General features: G+C 44.0%; 10 protein-coding genes and 2 non-coding genes across 12 annotated transcripts; 6 read left to right on the top strand and 6 right to left on the bottom strand.

The window, feature by feature from the left end:
* Nucleotides 1-196: 196 nt before the first annotated feature.
* IOC3 (Ioc3p) lies at nucleotides 197-2,689 on the top strand (the record flags this gene model as incomplete). Its single annotated transcript, XM_037285051.1, has 1 exon — nucleotides 197-2,689. The coding sequence occupies one exon, from the start codon at nucleotides 197-199 to the stop codon at nucleotides 2,687-2,689; it is 2,493 nt and encodes an 830-aa protein (XP_037140947.1).
* Nucleotides 2,690-2,865: 176 nt separating this feature from the next.
* On the bottom strand, nucleotides 2,866-4,182 carry HG536_0G01310 (serine/threonine-protein kinase; the record flags this gene model as incomplete). The annotated part of the gene is made up of 1 exon (XM_037285050.1): nucleotides 2,866-4,182. The coding sequence occupies one exon, from the start codon at nucleotides 4,180-4,182 to the stop codon at nucleotides 2,866-2,868; it is 1,317 nt and encodes a 438-aa protein (XP_037140946.1).
* Nucleotides 4,183-5,140: 958 nt separating this feature from the next.
* On the top strand, nucleotides 5,141-6,253 carry OPI1 (transcriptional regulator OPI1; the record flags this gene model as incomplete). Its single annotated transcript, XM_037285049.1, has 1 exon — nucleotides 5,141-6,253. The coding sequence occupies one exon, from the start codon at nucleotides 5,141-5,143 to the stop codon at nucleotides 6,251-6,253; it is 1,113 nt and encodes a 370-aa protein (XP_037140945.1).
* Nucleotides 6,254-6,330: 77 nt separating this feature from the next.
* VPS24 (ESCRT-III subunit protein VPS24) lies at nucleotides 6,331-7,005 on the bottom strand (the record flags this gene model as incomplete). The annotated part of the gene is made up of 1 exon (XM_037285048.1): nucleotides 6,331-7,005. One exon carries the CDS (start codon nucleotides 7,003-7,005, stop codon nucleotides 6,331-6,333), a length of 675 nt encoding a protein of 224 aa, XP_037140944.1.
* A 179-nt stretch (nucleotides 7,006-7,184) lies between these two features.
* On the top strand, nucleotides 7,185-7,256 carry HG536_0Gtrna12E. Its single transcript has one exon. It is a non-coding gene; the product is annotated as a tRNA-Glu (tRNA).
* A 759-nt stretch (nucleotides 7,257-8,015) lies between these two features.
* Nucleotides 8,016-11,801, top strand: CLU1 (translation initiation factor 3 subunit CLU1; the record flags this gene model as incomplete). The annotated part of the gene is made up of 1 exon (XM_037285047.1): nucleotides 8,016-11,801. The coding sequence occupies one exon, from the start codon at nucleotides 8,016-8,018 to the stop codon at nucleotides 11,799-11,801; it is 3,786 nt and encodes a 1,261-aa protein (XP_037140943.1).
* A 112-nt stretch (nucleotides 11,802-11,913) lies between these two features.
* Nucleotides 11,914-13,443, bottom strand: SEC59 (dolichol kinase; the record flags this gene model as incomplete). The annotated part of the gene is made up of 1 exon (XM_037285046.1): nucleotides 11,914-13,443. One exon carries the CDS (start codon nucleotides 13,441-13,443, stop codon nucleotides 11,914-11,916), a length of 1,530 nt encoding a protein of 509 aa, XP_037140942.1.
* A 1,124-nt stretch (nucleotides 13,444-14,567) lies between these two features.
* Nucleotides 14,568-14,638, top strand: HG536_0Gtrna15G. The gene has a single exon. It is a non-coding gene; the product is annotated as a tRNA-Gly (tRNA).
* Nucleotides 14,639-16,955: 2,317 nt separating this feature from the next.
* On the top strand, nucleotides 16,956-18,356 carry BUD22 (Bud22p; the record flags this gene model as incomplete). The annotated part of the gene is made up of 1 exon (XM_037285045.1): nucleotides 16,956-18,356. The coding sequence occupies one exon, from the start codon at nucleotides 16,956-16,958 to the stop codon at nucleotides 18,354-18,356; it is 1,401 nt and encodes a 466-aa protein (XP_037140941.1).
* Nucleotides 18,357-18,515: 159 nt separating this feature from the next.
* Nucleotides 18,516-20,123, bottom strand: ERG5 (C-22 sterol desaturase; the record flags this gene model as incomplete). Its single annotated transcript, XM_037285044.1, has 1 exon — nucleotides 18,516-20,123. One exon carries the CDS (start codon nucleotides 20,121-20,123, stop codon nucleotides 18,516-18,518), a length of 1,608 nt encoding a protein of 535 aa, XP_037140940.1.
* Nucleotides 20,124-20,629: 506 nt separating this feature from the next.
* On the bottom strand, nucleotides 20,630-21,610 carry SPC42 (Spc42p; the record flags this gene model as incomplete). Its single annotated transcript, XM_037285043.1, has 1 exon — nucleotides 20,630-21,610. One exon carries the CDS (start codon nucleotides 21,608-21,610, stop codon nucleotides 20,630-20,632), a length of 981 nt encoding a protein of 326 aa, XP_037140939.1.
* Nucleotides 21,611-21,876: 266 nt separating this feature from the next.
* Nucleotides 21,877-23,553, bottom strand: HG536_0G01230 (KilA-N domain-containing protein; the record flags this gene model as incomplete). Its single annotated transcript, XM_037285042.1, has 1 exon — nucleotides 21,877-23,553. The coding sequence occupies one exon, from the start codon at nucleotides 23,551-23,553 to the stop codon at nucleotides 21,877-21,879; it is 1,677 nt and encodes a 558-aa protein (XP_037140938.1).
* Between the last annotated feature and the right edge of the window lie 509 nt (nucleotides 23,554-24,062).

The raw sequence follows: 24,062 nt of genomic DNA, 5'->3' as shown, positions 1-24,062 counted from the left end.
TTTCCTCGTAGCCGTCAATCTGTAGTATTGATTAGCCATTGGAAGTCGCTTCTGACGACATTTGCGCGTCCTGGGTAGAGGTGGTGGAATTCTGGGAATGGTGATCCTACTTCGCTATAAATTGATCAATTCTAGGGTTACGGCGTTTATCAAAGTACGATGCTAGTGGTATTCTGCTACAGGAGCTCCTGGAACCATGTCTGACGCTGTGGATCATTCTGATTTGCCACAAGACAAGAGCTCAGCGGTTAGCTTACAAACGGGTACGCCTGATGTGCCCGAGAAGAAGGACAATGGTTCTGCTAAAGATAAAAAGATGGGACAGTTTACTTTTGACGATTTCGAACATATTAGAGCTGTAGATAGTCCACAAGACTTCTCCGGCCATGGTATAGGGCTACGAAGATCTAAACGTATACCGCAATTAAGGTCTAATAAAGAGATGCAGGAGTTGGAAGAAGAGGCTGCCGCTGCTGAAGAAAGAGAACGTAGGGCTAAGCTAGCCCAAAGAGCAAAGGCAAGAGCTAGTGAAAGAGAGAGATTGGCTAAGGAAAAGGGTAAGTCATCTGCTGGAGATTCAAAGGATAATGCCAAAAATGGGACAGCAACCAAGACTGCTGGTACGCCAGAGCTCAATGAGCCACCTGTGACGGAGAATAATTGGACTCCTAATATGCCTCTGCTCTCGTCAGACTTCAGAACGCACCACAGCGTCTTATCTAGACTGAAAAATCCCAATATGAGGCCTATTCCGTATGCCGGTGACGTTGTTAAGCTCATGTCATTCGTCAACAAGTTCCATTTGTTTTTTGATTCGGAGCTGCTAAACCTGTCTTTTCAAGATTTCGAGATTGGGTTAGACCTTTATCCAGGCTCCCAAACTGGTACGGCGTCTGGGATGCGTGGAACAGATTCACAGCGAACTCTTTTTTATCAAGATTTCATTCCAGTCAAAAATGTAGTCACAGCACAGGACAAGATGAATTTGCTCTTCATGACACTTCTGAAGCTTACGTTTAGCACGAGCAAATCTACTGAAATTCAAACTAAAGCTCAACCACAAGCGACAATGCACCAATTGAAAACATCAAAGAAAGTTTTTACTACCTTGGTTAGACAGCTTCGTGATCATGCTCGGAGCTGGGGCTATCCAAAGGAGTGGCGAAATAACGTAGTTTCAGAAGAAGAGCTCGTCAAGCCTCAGTCAAGGCTATTTGAGCAGGATGATAATGGCAGTCCAGTGGATCCCAAGAATCCAGAAATTCTAACTTCTAACATATATACGTGGTATCATCACGAAGCGGTCCCCTTGGAAAAAGATCCTTTGCAGAACCCCGATCTGGAGAAGAAGGGAATTTTGGCACTTGAACCCCGCGATCGGATTATTTGTTTGAGGGCTTTGACCGATTGGTGTGGCGCTCAGTCGCCCAAGATCCGTACTGAGACCTATCATCTTTCCCATTTTAAGAGGGATCCGGCTTTTGGTATTCAGACAAGCCACGCACCTAGGTATTTAGTGGAGGGACCGGATATGACGTATGCGCAGTTCAACAAACTGTGCTCTGTTATTCAGTCGAGATACGAGATCCGGAGCAGAAAGAAGCATGTTAAGAAGGCTCTGAGAAATGGTCGTCGTCCCGACTTGGCACTGAAACTCAATATTCTCAAGGATATAAAGGGCAGACTCCAAGAGGTCCCAAAGGAGGATAGGGATGAGACCAACATCTCGCTTTACAATAAGTGGAGCAAACTTTTCGATGGCGAAATCTTGGATAATCCGTTAAGCGATCCGTACGAAGATGAGCTCTACAAACTGAGACAGCAGGAGTTTTTTATCGGTAGAGTACCGCACATTGGAGATTTTTTCCTTCCAAGACTGCAAACGTATCCCTCTTCGCCTCTGATTAGTACTTTTCTGGACCTGAGAAATCTTGAATCCTTGTTTCAGGATTACGCTAATGGATCTATTGACGCTTTCACACTTTTCGAAAACCATGGTCAAACTATGAGCTGTCAGTTCAAGATTCTTTACAGGGATACCCCAACCATGCTGAGGGATGTTGCCGCCGGCAAGTACAGTGGAAACAATTACTGGTACGAAATGTGCCATGATTGCAAAACCCTCGAGGAGTTCCTAGAATTTTTGGATTACAAGATCACTCCAGGGGATCCTTCTCAAGACAAACCGACTGGCCAGGAACAATCGAAAGAATCTCAGGGTGAAAATGTACTCAATGAAACACCAGCTGCGGAGTCAGAGAAGCCTAAGGAGACATCTGAAAAGAAAGTTCGGGGCATGACTTCAACGTCGACTATCAACAAGCATCCGCTGCCTAAGGAAGCCAGATTCAATTTGGCTCGAAAGAAATTAAAGTACTTGAAGGATTTCTTGAGCGGAATGCTTCCAGTGTTGCGTGTCTTTGAACAGTTGAAAGATCAATATGGCTTCATGAAGCCAGGGAAAAGACTTCTCAGAAGATCTCAAAGGCGTGGGGTCAATTACGACAATGGAGCAGTTGGGGATACCGAAGACCTTGACGATGAATATATTGATGACAATAGTAATGAAGAAGATGGCTCAGACGAATCGTCCGAACTAAGTGAAGTGGACGAAGGGCCTGAGCGTGAAGTGAAAAAAGCTCGTCTAGAGACGAGAGAGGCAAGATCGACAAGAAGGAGCTTAAGATGATATCGCTGCTCACTCTTTTGAGCTGGATCTTTAAAAAGCTTCTTGGTCTGTATGGTCGATTGCGTCACATCAATTGACATACATATATATATATATATATATATATATATATATGACGGCACATTACATTACAAAAAGCAGATTAGATTTATTTGTCATGGAAAATTTGAGACCCTCTAAACGCTGTCGCTAGCAGCGTTGCTCGAGTTTTGTGAGGGCTCTTTGTAATTCATAACTTTCTCCTGATTTTTTCTCGCGGCCCTGACCAGTTGAGCAAAAGCATCTTGTGTGAGAGCAGATTTCAGCTTTTTTTCTTGCTCGCTGAGACAGGAACTATTGGTCGACTGTTCGCTCAGACTTAAATTCTTTAACGAAGAGAGAGTTTCTGCTGACATACATGACGAACTGTCGTTCTCTTCGATATCGGTTTCTGCCTCATCACCTTTACAATACATCTTTCTTAGTTTAGCAATTCTGTTGTTCAGTTTCACGATCTCTACAGCATCACGGAACTTGGCACGAGCGTCACACACTCTCTTAACGCTTGGTAATATATCCTTCGTGTGCGTACAATTGACGATCCATGGGTCCTCCAAAAGTTCTGAAGCTGTAGGCCTTCTCTTAGGGCTAAGCACCAAGGCACGTAGGATGAATTTTCGAGCATCCACAGAAATGTCATCCCAATACGGCTTTTGGAACTTGACAGGGTTCCGCTCCGCTGTACACTCCTCTAGAAATCCCTCTACGCTTTCGGCCACGAAAGGTGAATATCCACACAGCAACGTGTACGTTATGACACCGACCGACCAAATATCGCACGGCTTTCCGTGTCCGCTTGTGGTCAAGACTTCAGGTGCCACATAGCCTAGCGAGCCAGCGGCTTTGAAGATCAGATCATCGCCACTCTTCAATTCCTTGGCAATACCGAAATCGGCAATCACCAATGGGGAATCATCCGACGGACTGATGTACAAGACGTTTTCCGGCTTCAAATCCCTATGAACAATGTTTTTCGAATGGATATATTGCACACCACTTAAAATCTGCTTCATAATCTTGGCGGCGTCCTTCTCAGTAAACTTGCCCTTCGATATTATCCTATCGAACAGCTCTCCTCCCGTCGCTAACTGGGTAACAATGTAAAACTTGTCTTTAGACTCAAACCAGTCCTTAAACTTTACGATATTGGGGTGATCCAGCTTCTGTAGGATTTTCAGTTCATCGTAAAGCAATTGCAATTGCACATCATTCCCTTTCAATGCTTTCTTCAGCAGTATCTTCACCGCTACGTTTTCCCGAGTCGAGATCTTTCTTGCTTGCCTAACAACACCAAAAGTCCCTGCTCCAAGGGTTTTGCCAAAGATATAATCCTTCTTATTGACAAACGACTCTGGTTGTCCGCTCAGCCTATGTAGTAACTTTGAAACTCTGTGACCATCAACTTTCGAAGGCTCCTTAAAGTTGCCGTAGCTGTTAACATCAGCCTCTTCCATCTTGCTTGCTAGGATTCAAACTGATCTGTGATTCAGCCTGGAAGATCTCTTTGCTGATAGTTCTTGTTCTATCGCCAATACCCTTTTCAAAGGGGGCTTGTGTTTTATTACAATGGAGCGTGGCGCTGCTATTAGACAGCCAACTTCAAGACTATATAAGAGAAGATCTTGGTCTATTTGCTAGCTCAAACGGCCATAATGGCGGTGCCACATACCAGATTCCGAAAGGCAGATCTTGTCACTCGTAGCCAAGCTGCCTGAGAAGCGAGATCAGTCGAGAGCTTAACCAGTCGGCCACGCTCATAAACTCTGTAAGCGTCGGCACCTCGCTGACCGCTGTCGTCCCATATCAGGGCCAAGATGCCCTGTGTTCGACGGATCGTCTTCAACAGTGCATCTTGACACTTCAGGCGGTAATCTGATTGTATGACTGGGGGAATTTGCCCGTTGAAGAGCTGAGGAGCGTTATATCTCTTTGTTCAGCCATTGTTGGCCTTCACAGTAGCGATGTTTGGTCCATAATTGGACATTTCCTATCTGTTTCTACAAGATGGCGACGAAAAGACTTGGAGCGTCGTGGGGAACAACGCAGCAGATGTAGCAGTGGTACTCAGACCACGAGGATGTCCAGCGTAATCCACAGACGTGAACACTGGCAGCTTGAGGCGATTCCACTGAGTTGCATCGATGTCTATAAGGCCATCTCAGTGAGCGATACGAAAAATTTTGCACACTATAGCTACAAACAGTAAGAAGGACCGGTCCATATCGAGGCTAAGCTACTTCTATTCGGCTCTGTTCCGCTTCCAGGTGGCCGTGATTCTGGATAGTAGTTAAAATTCGTCAGCTCGGTATCTCATCCTCGCCATCTGCAGCGAGGTGCTAGAATTAAGGAATCTATACAACAGGGCCAAGAAAGTTTGATACGAGTTAGTAGCCGAGCAACTGGTATATCTTCATGAAACGTGGCACTGGATCGTCACTATCAGGCAGATTGCAGTTATCAGAAGAAGATGTCCAAGCAGCAGAAGCGCTAGATGTATTAAGAAATTCACATGGGCAAAGAGAACATCTCATGATCAATGTGCAAGGAGATCGAGTTGATGATAAGACGGGAGTACCTTTGCAACAAAGTAGCGACTCGTTGTTGGATAGAGTTCGGAGGAACTCTGTGATCAGCAACGTTGTGTCGCTCTATGAGATGAAAAGTAAGAAGAGGACGGCTTCTGCTGTAAGCAACAATACTGAGGACAGTGCGAAGTCCGGCAGCGACGATAGAAGCTCGGATAGGGACGATTGTAATGCGTTTGTCGAAGACGAACAATCGCGCAAAGAGTCGGCAGTCTCCAAGAGACAAAAGATCACCGATGTGATTGCCAAGAGTAAAGGTAATCTGAAGGAGTATCAGCTTAATATGTCGATTGAATCGAAGAAACGTCTGATTGCGTGTTTGCATTTATTGAAACTGGCTAACAAGCAGCTAACCGATAGAGTGTCAGTGTTGCAGGAACAAGTAGAAAGAGAAAGGAAGAACAAGAAGACCAACAAGCGAATGAAGTGTGAAATTCAGGAGGGCGACGCGGAAGAGAATGGCGATAACGACGACGATGAAAGCGAAGATGAGTATTTTGATGCTGCGGAATCCGTCGACGAGCAATCTAAAGTGATCAAAATGGAAGTCGTAGGGACGGTCAAGAAAGTTTATTCGCTTATATCAAAGTTTGCTGGTAACTCGCTTCCCGAACCAGCACGGTCACAAGTACGCCAGACTTTGCTCAATCTTCCAACCAACTGGACGATAAGCGTGAATAAATCATCCTTGTCTCGCAAGGCTCATCGAAGTCAGAAACATCTGAGCGCAAATGGAAAAATTCTCATCTTGGCTGAGGAGTCCTTGAACGTGGTAAGGAATGTCATGCAAGTCGTCGACTGCAGCCTCGGTAGAGCGGAAGAGTGGGTAAAACAGAAACAAGAAGTAAAAGAGCTGCTGAAGGAAAGGTTCCTGCAGCAGCAGCTCAAGATGCAAATTAGGGAGCAAATAGAGAAGGAGAGACAGGAAAAACAAGCATAAAGGTCCGGTCCCTGCATATCGTCATGTAATATTATAACGCACATAGTATTGTCTACTTTACAAATTATCTAGTATCATCAACTTTGCAGAGCCTTCAATCTTTCCCGCATTTCGCTCAGCATGTTATCAGCTTCTTCGTCGATCTTGTCTTCCGGAACCTCCTCTTCCTTCTCAATAGATGGCGGCTCGGCAATGGGAACATGGTCGACTTTCTCGAATTTCTGAGTGGTGTATTGTTCTACTATTCTGTTAACCTCCTTTTCAACCTCCTCATCAAGCTCTTCGTCCTGATCTTGTACAGCTTCCATTGTATCGTCAACCATCTCGCTTATGATTCCCGCCTTCATCAGTTCCTTCTCCAGCTCGATCATTGTTCCCTGCAACTGAGGCAGCCTAACAAGAGAGTTCACCTCTCGCATCAGCCCTGTACTGTCTGCCATCTGGTTCGATAATGTTCTCATTCGGAATGCTTCTTCAATCTTCATCCCTACTGACTCCAGTTGTGCCTTGGAGGTGTACATCCTACTGTACTGCTTGTTGATTGCGTGAAGCTCCTTCGCATACAGCCTAACGGTCTTGACATCGTTCTTCTTTGCAGCCCGCTTGATCAGCTGTTGAGTCTTATTCTGAAGTATTGAAAGATCTCGTAGCGACTTATCTATACTCCGACCGTTTCTCCTTAATGTTGATTTAATTATCTTATGCTGCTCCTTTGGATCGGGCCCCCATATAGCTTTCCTAACGTAATCCATTCTATTGGACCGAACGCCCAGCTGCAGCCGATATTACACTCCAAGTTTATGCCATTAACCTAAGCTGATTTCATAGCTTAATTAGCACTCAACCTTCTAGTATGGCTATTGCTACCCATGTGATATCATTCCTGCAACTAGGTAGTTGTTTGAGGAAAACTACTCATCCAAATTACTAATCCGATGTAGTGTAACGGCTATCACATCACGCTTTCACCGTGGGGACCGGGGTTCGACTCCCCGCATCGGAGTCTTTTAATTTTTTCCCAAATCTGTTTTCCCCCGGATTATTAGCCGCCCATCTATCACAGAACACTAAGTAAGCCTCTTAAATTGTTTGGCATCGATTTTATGGAGAGCTTCTGTGGCAGCACCCTAGTTATTCATCATTAGTAACCCGATAGAAGCCGTACAGGTCCAGTTTGCATTCGCCAGTGCGCCGAAGGTAGGTACAGCCGTGGTTGGACCGCTGTTCGACATATTTGGGTCTTCGTCAGCTTGGAAGAGAAAGGAGGAATGAAGCATATTGCCGAATATATCGCCAGATAAACTGTACACAAGTGATCAACTATACCAGCGGGCCAGGAAAGGTCTCTGGTATCAAGACATGGCGACTACAAGACCGCCGTATTCGAGGGCCATCCAAGATACGATCAGTTATCCAGAATTTTCAGCACTCAAGAAACAGCTTTTCAAGAGAATGGCCGACCTAATTAGATTTCTAAACACGCATTGTGATATCCGAAATGTTTACTTGCGTTCATTTGGTCGTGATTGGCCAAATCGCTCCTCCAGTTGTCCTTCAAGAGAGCGATGAAAATTTTGCCTCGGCATTATGTCTACAGTTCTCGTTGGACATTTTTCAGTTGCTCCGAATTGCAGAGAAATCATTGAAAAACTCACCTTGATACTACTCTCAAGGATCATCTACAGATTTAACTCTGAACCCAATTGACTTCTGAGCGGGTTTGTTGTCAGCAGATCGTCTTCCTAAATCAAGTTGAGGAAGTATGACGGCAGAAGAGACCGCTAAAGACCAAGAGGTAAAGCTCTATATCAAGCTACCTTGTTCCAGTACAAGTGGTTCCAGGAAAAACCAGCAGGAAAGCAATCAGCTGGAGTTGCTGTTTACTAAAGACGCAAAGGTTCAACATGTTCTCGATGTCATTGCAGTCACCCAGGCAACAAAATTTCTGACAAATGTGGACTTAGTTGCTGGTAAAACGGTACTAAAAGATAATACAACGTTGGCTGAAATTGCAGGCAATGAAAAAACTGTTAAGCTCCAGCTTCAGAACAGGCCCTACACAACTAGAGATGCTTTGAAGCATATCTTGACGTTGCGCGAGTATTTGGGATTCACGCCAGAAACGTCTGATGGGTTATCAGAATTTGCCACTTCTGCAGCCTCCAAGTTTTTTGAATTGCCTTTGTCAGCTGTTAAGGAGAAGTCCAAGCAAGAGGAATCTGAAGCGGCGGATGGGGACGCGGAGTCTTCAAAGAAATTGGAGCTTAATGTCACTGATGAAGAGAAGGCCCAGTTCGTGAAGCTGGTTCACGAGATTTTCGGCTCAATAAGCAGCTCTTCTGCTTGTGAAGTGAATGCATCTCAGTCCAGCATCATTACACCGTGTCTGCGCTCGTTATGTTTATCGGCTTATAACCCAGTGCCTGCATTTTACAGAACAAAAGGTCATTTGTTGTACTTGCAAGCAGTTACTCTCGAAGGAGAAACTCTGCAAATTACGTGTATCCCGTCGGGATTTTACGTTAACAAATCAACAAATTCAAAGTTTGATCCTTCGCCAAGAACTGCGGAAGATGGTTCGTTTATTGCCACTCAGCATTCCCTATATGATTTACTATGTTTGAGTTCGAAGAAGTTGTCCTCTCGTGTCTCCGCATTCGAGAGGAAAGTAAATCACATCGATACCGCTGCATATGTGAAACCGGTGAACACTTTGTTACACAAGCCATGGATAGTTTCAACAGCGTCGGCTGATAACGGCGACTATATTAGGTTGCAGCTAGATTCATTGAAATTCGACTCAGAGAGAAATTTTAACGACGAATTCCAGGCGATAAAAGATTTACCTATACAAAACATCCAATCCCGTATGGATTCTGAGCGACTCTTGAGCAAGATTGTGCATGAATTCTCGGTTGCCGCTACCAGAGGTGCAATGTCCATTTTCTACCATGATCTTATTAGCATGAATCCTGAGGCACCCGCTGAGGAACAAATTTACTTGAAAGAAGGTATCTTCTATTCTTTTGTAACTGATGTTAGCGGCAACTATATGGAGAAAGGTGGCAATGATGCTGCTCGCGCCGCTTCAAACCAGGATCTGCGTACTATCAATCTTTTGAACCGCTTAAATACGCAGGATCTTCGTTATCTATTGACTGCGATTATCGACTTTGGTGGCAACAGGATATTGGCTCAAACACCGGTGCCTGGTTTGTTGAGTACTATGGGTACCCAGGTCATTAGAGACCCGGAAACAGGAAAGGAGGTTATTGAAGATTTACCTAATGAGATTGCTGTTTCTTATGGTTTTGATGAAGCCGCAAACAGAGTTGTAGGTAGCGAAAAATTCGATGCAATTATCCAGAAGGAGTTCAGCAAAGTCTTCCATCTCACACCCCATAAAGTAGACGGCGCTCAAATATCGTTTTCGTCACAGTCCAAGGGCATAGTTGGCTTTGACAAGAGGCATTATATCCTGGACTTGGCTAATACCTATCCTTTGGATATCAAGTTTGTTCGAGAGTGTTTTGATAACGCTAACGCAGAGAAACGCTATCCGCATAGGCAGACCTTGCTACGCCCAGAGCTAGTTGAAAAATGGTGGCACCACAAAAGGGAGGCGGAGGGCCTTGATTACAAAACAGCTTACGAAGACGGCAAGTTCAGTTTCAATCCGGATGCCTACCACGTTGAAGGAGTTGAAGATCCAGTTGTTGATGAGATATCTGATTACCTTCATGACGTTGTTTTACCCAGCCTTGTACAAGATTATGCGGCTGGAAATGTTGCTGCACCCTATAATGGTGAGCATGTTGTTGATACCTTGCACATCAATGGTATCAACGTCCGCTACCTGGGCAAAGTTATTCACTTGGCCAAGGATATCTTGGCTAAGCAGAGTCAAGAGTACGAGGAGAGACTGAAATCAATAGCTGAGGGGAACAAAGAGCATGAGGAATGGGAAAGGAACTATCTACTGAAGGTTGAGAAATTGATTAAAGAAAGGCAGGAGAAGATCAATAAATACGTGCAGGACGGGAAGGAGGTTCCAAAGGAACTCACTGAAAACATAAAGCTGGATGACAGCGAAATCAGAAAGCCAACCAAGGAAGAACCATTTATCATTAACAGAGATGAATTACTTCCTTTGATCCATGTTTGTGAGATTGAGATTTTCGCAAGGGCCACGAAACATGTATTGAGAAAGTACAGTAAGGATCTTCCCGTTTTTGCCATTTCCGCCCTTGTCTGTTTCGTGTTCAATTTGCTGTTCGGTGCCGAATTTAATGACAGTCCTCATGCTGAAGATGTCGATTGCTATCGCGCTGAAGACTTCAAATTTAGTTCTTTAACGCGCAGCTCCCTGTTGAGTGAGATATTTGAGCAAGCCTTTTTACGCTTCCGTTATGAACTTCCAGAAGATTGGATGGATCAACATAAAAAGGCTCCGCTTTTCTTAATGAGGGCAATCTGCTATAAGTTTGGCATTCAAATTATAAACAGGCGTTATTTCTTCAATAAAGAAGAATTCGAAAACTTCAAACAATCTCAAGATAAGAAGACCAGAAACAAGCTCATCACACCTATGAATACCTTCTCTATCGACGACTTTATCATTATTCCTCGTGTTAAAAGCACAGAGTATAATTCTCTGGTTAGTGACGAATTATGGGCTGAAGGAGCCGCAACCATAAAAGATGATCAATCCCTAGCTTTGAAATTCCTCTCCCAAGCTATCAGCGTTAAAGAGGATGTATCGACCGTATTACACCAATCTGTTGCCGAAAAATACTTATCTCTATCGACCATTTACAATAATATTGGTAAAGTTCCTGAGGCAGTTGCGTTTGCCCGGAAGTCGTGCATTATTTATGAAAGAGTGTGTGGTATTGATTCCTTTGAAATGTTGCGCGCTCTTTCCAACTTAGCAATTTTGGAGCTTTCTGGCGGAAGTCCTTTGAACGCTGCAGTCGTCTATAAAAGAATCGTTGAGACTGTTCAAAGTTTTGATTTAACCGCCGCCCACCACCCTATCGTGGTCAGCGCATTGAATCACCTGGAGCAAATGGCCCTAGGCATGCGTGATCCTAAACTAGCAATCGAAATTCTCAAGAAACTCAGCGAATTGATAGTTGCTTTGGACGGAAATGAATCTTTGGCCTTCGGTTATGTTGAATCGCGTGTTGGAAATCTTTATGCAACATTGGACGATATGCCTCGGGCCTTGGAACATATCTCGTCAACAAAGGACATTTTCGTCAGAGAGCTCGGTCTTAACCATGAGTTGTCAGCTCAAGCTAAGCAATGGAACGAAGGCTTGACCAACTTGATCAAAAACAAACAGCAGCAGAAGATGCTTCAGAAGCAGAAAGCGGCAGCGAATGAGTCTGATTTCAAGAAACAATCAAAAGCTAAGAAGGATCAGGCCGTTCCAGAAATAGCCAATAAATCCGTTGACGAATTGTTGGACTTTATTGAGGGTTCTAGCGACGTTACGTCTTCAAAGTCGAAGAGCAGAAAGAAGGGCAAGAACAAGAAGAAATGAGTTATTGCGTTTTCTTTCTCTATCATCTGTTCCTATTTAATGTCGTAATGATTTCTTGTAATTACATGTTAATAGATCACCTTCCATTTTTCGCTATTGAAGCTTTTGTGGTTCAATCAGTAAAAAGCTCTTCCGTAATCAGCATGAAAGCAGGGATTAAAATGTTGTCATTCAGAGAGCTATTCCCTTCAAGCAAACCGCACAAGGTGCAAATGACACTTAAATTGGTCAGCGATATATGTTTGAAGTAACCCAGATAGCGTTTGAAAATCGCGGCTGTCGCTACGGTACTAACAATAAAAGCAGCAGTGCCTTCAAGTGTCTTGTTTGTTCCGGGCCAGACCTTCCTTCCCCATTTGCTGCCAACAATGGACGCCAAAGAATCGCCCACCCCAAGGCTAATCAGTCCAACGGGCGAGTTATTGATCAACAAGGGTGTGGCAATCCCCAAAATCAAATAGATGTATGAGACTATTATGGGTCCTTTATCATCACGGTAATCTGCAAAAAGCCTCAATTTAGAGTCGAGATACCCACCTATGGGTTCCAGCTTGAGATATCTCAAATACTCCACACTCAGGAAAAGCACAATGGATCCTGCCAGTGATATTTTCACGAAGTTTGGATCAATTTCGAATGGTTTGGCGATTAAAATAAGTACCAAGAAATGCCATATCTTTCTTGATGAATTTAGAGTGAAACTGGATTTGAAGATCAAAACATTGGGTATCAAAGTCAGCAACGATGCTAGCCAAATGGTCAAAATGCGCTGACGCGTATAAGATGTAGTGATATAACTGATCAACCACTCAAGTGAATCATGATTATCGATTGTCAACAGCTTTCTAACCAAAGCGGGAAATCCAATAATAAAAATACTGAAGAGCACCGCAGATTTCACGTAGGTATTCAGTAAGGGCGCTAGAATCAAATCAATGGTGTAATTAACTCCCACTATGGTTAAAAAAGCCCACATGGTGCCCCTCAATACCTGGAAATAGATAGATTCGACGGGCTCATGTATGAACAGAACATTGGTTAATAGAATGCTGAATAAGTTGCAATCGATTGCATCCAAACTCTTCAGTTGACTGATGTTAGCCAGTATTGTATAAAGGGCATAGTTCAGGCAAATAGCAAGCAAGTGTCGAAGTTTCTCATCCAATTCTGCTGGTGATTCGTTCAGTAGAACAAAAATTGCCTGCGCACCAAGTTTGAATGCCTCTGGCATATTGATACAATTCAGAACCAAGCCAAAATTAACACTGGCATGTGCTCTATCAAACAATATGACCATCATAAATGTTAAGTAGACCAGATATATTATTTCGAACTTCGGCAATAATGAAGAATTGGCCTCCCCGTGCCTGTACGTAGAAAAGGCTCCAGCAAGCACTGCAACAGCCACGATCAGACCGTTATGAAACAGCACTCGGTATTCTCCATCAGAGTAGTATAGTTTATTCCATACCAAATGGAGAGTAATCCCCAATATGGCCAGCTGCATTATCTTCTCAGGTTTGAACGGATTATCCGGCTTCGAAGAATCACCCTGGACCTTTCCAGCAGCCGCAGATTTCGCCTTTGTCTCCTCCACTGGTGCTGTACTCACTGTCATACCGCCAGCATGATTATCACCCATTGTTTCTGCGCCCTGATTTCGGAGTACCCATTGTTATTGTGTTCTTCGAGATCCTGGTACTATTAGATTCCTTATGTGCCAAGCTTTTCGTCGAAAGGTACAGATTCAAAGACTCCGTTACCCTGTCTCTGTTGCCGCCCAACTATAAGAGCGCTCGTCTGGTTATGAACAGACTCTCTCTGCCTTGCCGACTTCGAGATCAATTATCTTGGTTAGAGTTCGTGTATCAAACCGATGCTAAGCCCAGTGCAATTGTCTCTTCATGATCTAGTTTATCTTGCAGGTATCACCTCTCTGAAAAAAGAGAGGACTATTCGGTACTTAAACTATAGCTTCAGAGAATATCCAAGTAGTGTCAAAGTGGAGATTCCAACGAGCACAGAAGGGGATGCCCGCACTCGATCGAATTCTCAGCCGCTCAGCACGTAGCTGTCATATTCTCAGTATGTTCAAAATTCACAGTGCTGCATACAGAGTTCTTCACGTAACATGTAGTATGTACGAGCGCTAAAACTCTTCTCAGCTTCTGTCTTTATGCGCCCATGTTGTGCTCGATGACTGCTCCCTTCCATCGCATAACCTTCTCTGCCGGTCAGGCCATAAAGTTTCCCTCCATAGGCTGCGAGTCTACAAGCATAATTCGGCAAGATGTCCAAGATGTATGCTACAGTACCTCCATGCTCTTATGAAAGTGGAATAAAACTTGAAATCAACTCGTCTCTTTACAACATGTCTCAGTGTTGGCCGGTCCCAAGTGCTGGGCATATGTTGAACCAAAAATTCTTGTAATAGTACAAGCTGTACATATCAGCTCGGTAAGATGTAATCGAAGATCTTGTCCAGTCTGGCGGAGTATATAGCACTAGATCGATTACCAATACAAGCTAGTCATATAGCAGATCTAAGTCTTGGATAGCGACTCAACGAGAGGTCCAAAGGAAAGATATAAAAGGGATCCAGTTATCTCTCGTTGACTCGCCACTCGAGGCTTAGGCCTGATATCTGGTTCTCCTATATCGGTCATGGATCAACGTCTCAGTCAGGCATATACTTGGCCAGATGTTCGAGGTGCCTTGTCGAGCTGATATGTCAAATCGTTCTATTAGAACAACCAATTCTTCCGAGCGCAAGTGGTTTAGTGGTAAAATCCAACGTTGCCATCGTTGGGCCCCCGGTTCGATTCCGGGCTTGCGCATTTTTTGACTCAGATTTCCAATGCAGCGGCTCATTCATCGGTAGATCTTGTTCGAAGCTTAGGCAACACCATTGCCGTGGGACGGCTCCTAAATAAAGCGAGAGAGGGCCTCAGATGCGGACATACGGTCAAATATGATTTAAACCCACACATTATCATCAATCAATAGAAACTTGCATTTGACAGCTTGCACTAAACTTTGCGAATCAATAGCGCGGCGTTATCATCAGACTATCAATACTTTGCTGTTCAAGCGCTTATCGTTCGTCGGTGTCAATTGTTTTAACGATGAACTAAAAAGCCATTAAGGCGATTCGCTTGGATCCCAGTACGAGGGAAAGACAGAGGAGTAAACTACATTGAGCTCTGTATACTTACCAATGACGAAGCAATTCTACCACCAAACCACTAGCAACCGTGCTTTTGAAGAGCACCACTTGTTAAAGTGGCAGATCCAAAGTCATTTCGTACGACCTTGCGATGTGCAACTTTCCTGATTTCAATGCTGCCAGATGACTTCTCAATCCCTAATGATTTGATTAGAGTCTTGGTTCAATCCAGGCGGTTCATTCTCGATATATGGCACTACCTTATTGTCTGATTCATTGCAGGCGATCCAGTCCTGAGACCCAAACACCCTTTCCAGCCCTAATGATGAAAATCCCATCGAACGTAGCGGGCCGGAAAATGAAAATTTTGCCTATATAAGAGGAGCAGACTCAGGAAAAGACTTCTGGCGTAACACTTCTCTTTAAGTATTGCTTGACCAGAAATTGATTGGGAGACGAGGACGAAAGAAGTTATCAAAACGTAGAATAAGGCTTCCACTGATGACCATGATACACAAACATACAAACTAGAGTTTCTGACTTTAATGATTAGAAAACTGATCATGCATATCGAACTGAGGATAGCTGAAAAGCTGCGAGCCTTAAGAAGGTTGAAATATAGGGATATTTCGGTGATTTGTTTTGTTTCTTGTCTCCAATTCAATCATCCATATTCGGTTTGAAAAAGGAAGTGATGAACTCATATGATGATCAAACAAAAACAAAAGCTGGAATTACTGGCTGAACGAGTATATGTTGATACGTTTTTGCACCATATCTGATTAAGTCAATATCTTCCTTTGGAAGCCTGAGTACCGCTAAGTGTAGCGGAAGCAAATGAAAACAGTAGTTTTCACTTACTTTTTTCCGAACTTTTTTGATCTTCTTCTACTGAAGATGAAGAGGCACAGCACTGGGCACTGATTTATACTTATGAGTGACAATGCTTTCAAGTGGGCCTAGAAAACCCACGCTACAGATTCATGGAAGTCGATTACGAAAGTATCATTGAGGTGTCCCTCGTCTCAAGATTTGCCTGTTGTTTTGTTGATGCTTTTGATTTCTGATCATATTGTTGTTTTAGCAGTTTTTTATGATGATCCTTTTAGATGACGAGTCTGAATTTTTGTGAAGACAAAAACCTTACAATTACCATTCATGCTTTTCTGAGAATCTTTTGCTTAATGCGATGCATCAACAACGCAGGAAGATCAATGGTACTTATCAGAAGATAATACTATGACGCAGAGAACCCCGAATCCTTTTTGCAGAAGATGAAACAGTTTACTCAAAATAAGACAAGCATATGTCTGAATGAGATTTTATTTCATCATGTCAGATAGAGTTAACACTGTCTGATGCAAAAACTTGCGGATCTGAGAGAAAGGAGAAATTCTAGGTTGCAGCGCATATTTGGAAAGGACTTGAGCTTTTCGTTTATGATGAATTACACAATTTTCACGACGGTCAACTGTGTTTCCTTATTTGTTTATTTGGAAACGTTGATGATATCTGCCTGTGACAGGGCGTGGTACTGATTGGATTCGCCTTAACGATATTCCACAATGATTGCAACTAAAATTTCCCAATCTCTCCTGCATGCTTGAGTTCAAGCATGTTTTCCGTATAAAAATCGTAGATATAAATGATGACGAATTCTTGAGCTAATTACATCCTTTTGAAATGGTTCATTCATGAAAAAGAGACTCAATATAACAACGATTTGCACGTCAGTCTGATCACTCTTGCAGCTCGTAGGCTATTGAATTATCACAGTTTTTAATGGTGATCTGTTCTTGGCGAAATATAACATCCTTACATCACATATCTTTTCTAGAGTCGTAGAAAATTTTAATTGAGCCATCGCATCATCTCATCTCATCTCATCTCATCTCAACTGGGATTATCAACAATCATCTGGCAACTCGTAAAGATCCCAATTGGAGGTCTTAAGAATCTAATACTTCAGCATCGGTCCCTTGAATAGTATGCCAAAAGATAATCTGCTTTTCAAGCTTGATAACCTGGAATATCAATATCATTATGCCAATGGCGATCTATCCAGCTTCCGGCCCAGATTAGGCGGGATAGCAAAGTTGTACAATGCTAAGGGAAAGAAAAGTTCGAAAAGAGTCACCAAATTACTCTCTAACATAAACTTAGAGCAGGTGGCTCAGCAACTGGATGCACTGCGCTTGCAAATCTTCAATAATAAGGTTTATTATCTGGAAAAAAATTTAAGATCCCTTCTTGTGAAGAATTTAAACCAATACCGCCCCAAGAAAAATGCTAAGAACGATTTTACACCTCTTATTGCGAAAATACGAGACGAATACGGGATTGAGCATTTTGCTGAACTTGTTTGCAAATCCAAGACAATAAAAGTCTCAATTGCGAAGGTGGTTCCTTCGAAGAAGGTTTCTGTGCCCAACTGGTTTGCCAATCATGAGTTTTGGAAGGTCCACAACGATAAAAAAAATGCATTCAATCCCAGCAGAGTATGGAACGAGGTACTGATGCCAAACAAATTTGACCAGCTAGTGAGCACTACCATGAATAATGAGAAGTGTCGAACGCTCTTTTCATCTTTTGATTCTGGAATGAACGTATTTCTTGGCATTAACCGACAAATGGAGTCTAAGAAGGAGGACAACAGCGTAGAGAAGGACCAAGAGGTCGTTACTGATGCGAGCGAAACAACCGATACGCAAGGCGAAAATGAAGACCCTGGCGATGTTGTTGAACTCGGTGAAGATTTGTTGAAGCAATACGATGGATTGCTGGGCGACTCAGATGAAGAAGAGGATGATTTCGAAGCCGCCACATTAAATCCTGACGTTAATTACAATGAGATGACGGATGAAGAACCAGATCACGAGGACGACGATGCTGACATCGAAGCTGAGGGCGGCGTCTTCGACAGCGATAATGAATCAGATCAGAATAGAGGCAGGGCCAGATTGCCAGAGCTAATGGCTGGTTATTACAGTGGCGGCGACTCAGATGAGGATGATGACCGAGTTGATGACAAAGTGGCAAGAGAGCAGATCTCAACAAAGGAAAAGAGGAAAAATAGGCGTGGTCAACGTGCTAGAAGAAAGATCTGGGAAAAGAAGTATGGCAGACAAGCGAAACATATTCAAAGAGAAATCGAAAAGGAACATCAAGAGAGAAAGAGGCGACTGGAGGAATATGAAGAAAGAGTAGCAAAACGTGCTGCTAAAGCCAAGAAGCTGGAAACCCAGACGGCAGAACCCACTCATGTGAACCAGACCAAAGCAATTCGTGAGAGAGAAAAGACTGAACATCCATCCTGGATTGCTAAACGAGAGGCAGAGCAGAAATTGAAGAACACCAAATTCCAGGGAAGGAAAATTACGTTCGATTAAATAGTAGCTGTCCATAACATCTGCAACATTTTTAATGTATTCATAATAATATAAATAATGAAGAATGGGTTGTGGGAATAATATATATAACGCGGTAATCACCTAAATTAAATATCCGATAGCTTGTGAAAAGCTCTGTTAAAAGTAATCATGGTCAAATCATTCGACTATCTGGCCGGTCAATGGGTCTCTTCTTTTGAAGGAAAGTAGTAGGTCATCCTTCGGGAAAATTGTGGCAAACACTTTGATTTTCTCACTCAATGGGGTCACCTTATGTTTGAAGTCGGTATAAAGAGCGAATTTACCGAGCAAAGCCGTGAACGTAATCATAACATAAGTCTGACCGAGACAGACATGTGGACCGCAGCCAAAGACCAACCAGTTTTTCTTTGCAGCATTAGCAGGGGATCCCTCTTCCCATCTCTCTGGAATAAATTCATCTGGATTTTCGTAAACTTCTGGGTCATGTAGAGCAGGATATAAAGTTGGTATCAACATAGAACCTTTTGGTGCAGTGTAATGAGCAGTAACGGGGAAGCTTTGCTTAACGACATAAGGGACCATTAACACAGGTGGTCTATAACGTAGAGTCTCCTTAACAACCATGTTGGTGTAAGTCATTTTATCAATGAGGTCAATGTTCATTTCCGTGGACATATCACTATTACGGACTGCCAATTGCTCTTCTCTGATCTTCTGCAAGACATCAGGACGGTCAGCAACAATTTGGAATAACCAACAGGCTAACGACGACGAGGCATCCTGCGAGGCGAACAAGAAGGTGAAAATGGCTTCGGAAATCTCTTTGTTGGTGAATTCTCTGTGGAAGAGTCTTGATTCTTCATCGTTCTTGTGCTTGGCGTCGTGCATCAATTTCACCCAAGCATCCATCACACAGATAGATTTGCCAGCGGCAGCGATATGATCCTTTGCCATCTGAGCACATTGCTCAAAGACCTTCATGGCTGCATCAGCGGTTTTCTTACCGTACCACGTCTTAGTGAAAGGTATAATAATGGGGAAATTAACCAACTCTAGTGCGGCAGTGACCAGGTAGTAATCATCAGCAATCTTTCTGACCTGGTCTTCGGTAATGTAGTCTCCGCAAAAAGCCTTCAAGGATAAGGCACACAAGATTTCTCTCATCTCATGGAAAAACACTTGAGGTTCATAGTTGTTCTTCTTAGAGATCTCAACAAACTTATCCATATACTTGTCCATCAAGGCCTCCAAAGATGGCAAATATTGTGCCAAGGCTGGTTTAGTAAATAAACCATTCAAGGATCTTCTGTAGTCCGTATGGGCCTTACCGTCGAGGAAAACCCAGTTGCATGGTCTCAGAATCTTGACCGCAACGTCCACCACACAAGGCTTCACGTACTTTGGTGCTTGCAGAATTTTCCTAGCCAAGTCCCTAGAAGATGCGATAATAACAAACTTGTGAAAAATGGAAACACACGACAAGTCACCTGAGTACCATTTAGCCTTATATTCCTCAAATTTAGGGTCAAGCGACTCTAGAAAAGGACCAATAAACGGATACCACTTCCATTTGGGACCCACAATGGAACCTTTCTTTATTTGGTAGGAAACTTGATCCCACACTAACAGGACGCACATTAACGACACGAAAATCTTAAAGTATGATAGCGATTTCACATAGTTTACAGCAAAAAGAATGAAATTTGCTGCCGCAGTCTCATTGCCCGTCAAGGCACTCGTAGCATTGTGCAATTGAGCCACAGGGTCAGTAGAAATATCTGCCATGACTCCGTCGATTGTATTGGCGATTATCTATAATCCTCGAACACTTCAGAAAAAGCCAAATTAAAAGAGGAGGTATCAGTAACAAGCGTGGGTTTCCTTCAACTTATATATCAGATGGATATCAAGTATCCCTCCCTCTCAGATCACTCAGGAACCGTTAAATTTCAACTGCTTCAATCTCCGACAAAAGTCCTCCGCTGATGAAAAAACCAGTACTTAGCCAAAGCTATTATAACTGCATCAATTGTCACACTATTCGCCTGTAGCCCACTCGTTCCCAGCAGCTCCTTCTTGATATGAGATTTAGACAGCCCGCCTTTACGAGATAAAAAACGAAATATCCGAGAAACGAGAAAATTTTTAAATCGCCTAACGACTAGGCTCCTAAACGACCAGATTTTATACGAGTGCCGCCTACCCTAAACGAGGGGATTACCATAAGCATTATCAGTCGCTCAAGGAATTCAAACTGCCCCGGTAGTATTAGATAGACATCAGGCAGGGTGCTACCAGATACGATTTACAGTGTCGTTCAAATCGACCTGGGACAACCCCGCTCTTTTCGGTAGAGGAGTTGGTGTCTCTAAAGGATCAGAGGCAGGGATTTGGGGGTTTTTTTTGGCCACAGGTTGTGTTTGTCTCATACTACTGACGTGGTTGTGGTTCCTTTCGTGGTGATGGCATTCGGCACAGTATGCTGGCGAGGCTGAATTGTTATGCAAAGAAGACTCATTGTTTAGATTTCTCTCCCGTTCTTTTTCGGCTGGGTTCTGCATACTTAGCCTGTCCATCAGCTCTAGTAATTCTTGATTGAGGGAGATCTTGCGCAGCTCATTCTCTCGCTTTATTAGAAGCTTTCTCTTCAGGGAGTCAATCTGATCTTCCATCTGTTTCAGCTCTAAGCTCTCTTTGCACATGATGTCTTCCTCTGATGGACTGACAACTGCTCTGTGGTTGTCAACCGAAACGGGTGGCTGCGGCGACTGTAATGGGGACGATGAGGCTGGTACCGCGTTCTGTAAGACCAATTTGGTCAACTTGTCCAGCTTGTCGCTTAACGCGTTGATTCGATCGTCATGGGGCGTCACATTGTCCTTAGTCTCGGTTCGCCTCTTGGGTACCTGTATATAATCTTGCTCGTTCTCGTTCATGTTCCTGCTAGAGACACGGCTGCCGGCTTGGACAAGGTCGTCCTCTAGCTTCTTGTTCATTTCGGTATACTTGATCAATTTACCTCTCAAAGATCCCACTAGTATGTTTAGTCTGTCAATTTCCTCTTGCTTAGCGTCTATTTTGGTAATAAGTTCCTTATTTTGTTTAATCAACCGGTTGATCATCTGTGAGTTCAATCGATATTCTTCCGGGATGATCCTGTCCTTGATAACATTTTCCCCTGCATCGACTGGATCTGAGTATAGGAAGGCATTATCAGGAGCCATAGCCTTAGAACGTGAAGCGTAGCGCCTTGGCGTCGGTGATATATTCATCCTGTCGATATTCAGTGTTGATTTACTGTTTGTTTTAGAGAAGGCATCACAAAATCGCTGAGCCGCGCCTTTGAAGAACTAGAACGATAAATGAATAAGCTCTAATAAATACAATTTCCATTAACTGAAACGAGTACTATAGCAGTATATAAGGTGAGAATGGTAAATCCGATAGCTATAGAAGGAGTCCTTGGATCTGTTTTATGCCACGTAAAATGCTTTGAGGATGGATCTTGATGATAGGAGACAAAAATATATCGATTGTATCAGACATCTTTTGGTTTGTCATCTTGAATTTTGTCTTCAGAACCATCAACATTCGGTTGTGGTGGTTGAATGCCAGTTAGTAATTTGCCAGGGGTAGTGTTCTTTGGGGTATGACCGTCTGCCTTTGTCTCTCGCCGGCTCGACTGTGGGTTCGTAGTCGGATCTGATGATAAGGCCGATGGACCGCTCGCATTCGAGCTCGAGGTGGAGATTGATGTAGCAGATCCTCTATCATGCGTTCTATTACTTAAAGCGAAATCCGATTGATACCCAGTCGGAGGCAGCGGTTGATGAAATGCCGGTTGCAGGGGAGCAGGAGCTGGAAATGATGGAGGTGTGGTGGAAGATGACGCTATGTTTTGGTATTGTCCGTAGGATAGCGTGTTTCTATAAGATTGTGGCGATGTATGGGGTCTATTCGACAGGTTACCGTACCACGCTGGCGCTAGGTCATATGAAAGCTGAGGTTGTGGGTTTGTCAGATCTTCCTCTTGACGGTTCTGTTGCGGCGGCAACATCATGGCAGCTGGCTGCGGCGGGATCATTGGCGGGGGCAGAGGTTCTGGCATATCGGAAGAAGGTTGCTTCAGAACGCTTTCGATGTCTTTGACAAACAATGGGTATAGATAATCTACAATTTTTTCACGTTCAGCCATGGCTTGGGCGCGTTCGAAAGGAATCCAAACACCTTTCAAATGCATGGAACCTATCTTGACAACGTGTCTGATCCTTTCAGCTTTCAGTATTCCGTCCCTTCTGCCGCGTGTTATTTTTGCAACGTTTAACAGCTTCGTACCATTGATCATATCGTTGTCCGCCCTGCGTACCACAGAAACGCCGTTGGCTTCCACCTGATAGCACAGGGTCTTTTCGTCCTCCCACATGGTAGTGGTGACCCGCGGTCTCGTCATCTGACCACTAGACGCCGTAACGTCGTAAGACTGCATTCGTGACTCTTGCGGTAACTCCAACGGATCTCTCTGTTTGACGGGCCTGCGGCCCGCCTGCTTCAGAGGCGCTCCGGGTCTCCTCGCCAGACTAGCCGGTGCGTTAGGCGGTGATAGAAGCTGCGCTGTCGGGTCATAGCCAGGCTGCGGTGGCGGATAGCCTAACGGTGCCATACTCGCGTTGCTCACCTGGTAAGGTGCCGGTGAGGGAGTGAACTGTCGCAGGGGAAACTGCTGCTGAGTGGAACTCAAGTTCGGGCTCGCAATGGGCCCCTGTTGCACATGTGGTTGCTGTGATTGATGCTGTTGTTGATGTGGCTCCTGGAACCCAGGAAACTGATAGACCTTAGGTCTTGGATACTGCGAAGAGCCCTGCTGCAATTGCGGCAGTGACTGCGGCTGCGGCTGCGGCTGCTGCTGCGAAGCAGCAGCATTGCAGTAATAGTACGGTTGTTGCTGATACCCGTTGGCGACAGGACCCGTTTGCAAAGGTGGATAGTAATACCACACCGGCTGTGCGGCAGCAGCATCTCTGCTAACGTCGTGCTGCGTCCCGCCATACCCGGGGTACTGCCATTGCTTGTATGCGACCACAGGATCCGGTACCCCAGCGTTTGTCATAAGCCGAGAATTCAAAACTTTTCCGTTCGACGTTCGATTTTCAAACCCTGTTAGCAGCCCGCTAGAGTCGCTCTCGCTACTGCTGCCATTCGATGGTGCGATTTCCATCCCTTAAGCATGTACTATTCTGCTCTATCTTGCTTAACCTCAACTGAACTCGATCCAACTAAAATGCCACCTCTTCTTGCTCAAAGCCTTGCCAATGACAAAAACACCTACCAGTTGATAATGTTTCCAATCTGGATAGACTGAAAAGTCGAAGGAATGTGGAAAAGTGAAAAAAATAAAAAAAGCAGGAAGAATCGGCGTACGAAGGAACGCTGCCAGTCGTTTACCAAAAGCAATGAATTTTGGAAAACAAAGCCTGGAAGTATCAAACCCAAAGGAGAACAGTCCAACGAAACGGGAAAACTTCCTTCCTCTGCATGAAGAACCTTGGCAGAATTACCCGTGGCGAGCAGCGTCAGCTGTAGGAACTGGAAGATGTGCTTCCAGCTGTTCGCAAGCTTCTAGGCAATTGCTCGGATTACAAATCGCGTTCCTTCCGCATGCACGTTGCAACGTATATGGGCATGAAAAAATGATGACGGAATGGAATAGAGCAGACGTAACCGAAG

This window comes from Torulaspora globosa, chromosome 7, assembly GCF_014133895.1.
Source record: "Torulaspora globosa chromosome 7, complete sequence".
NCBI lineage: Eukaryota > Fungi > Ascomycota > Saccharomycetes > Saccharomycetales > Saccharomycetaceae > Torulaspora > Torulaspora globosa.
This window is presented reverse-complemented; position numbering and strand designations above follow the sequence as displayed.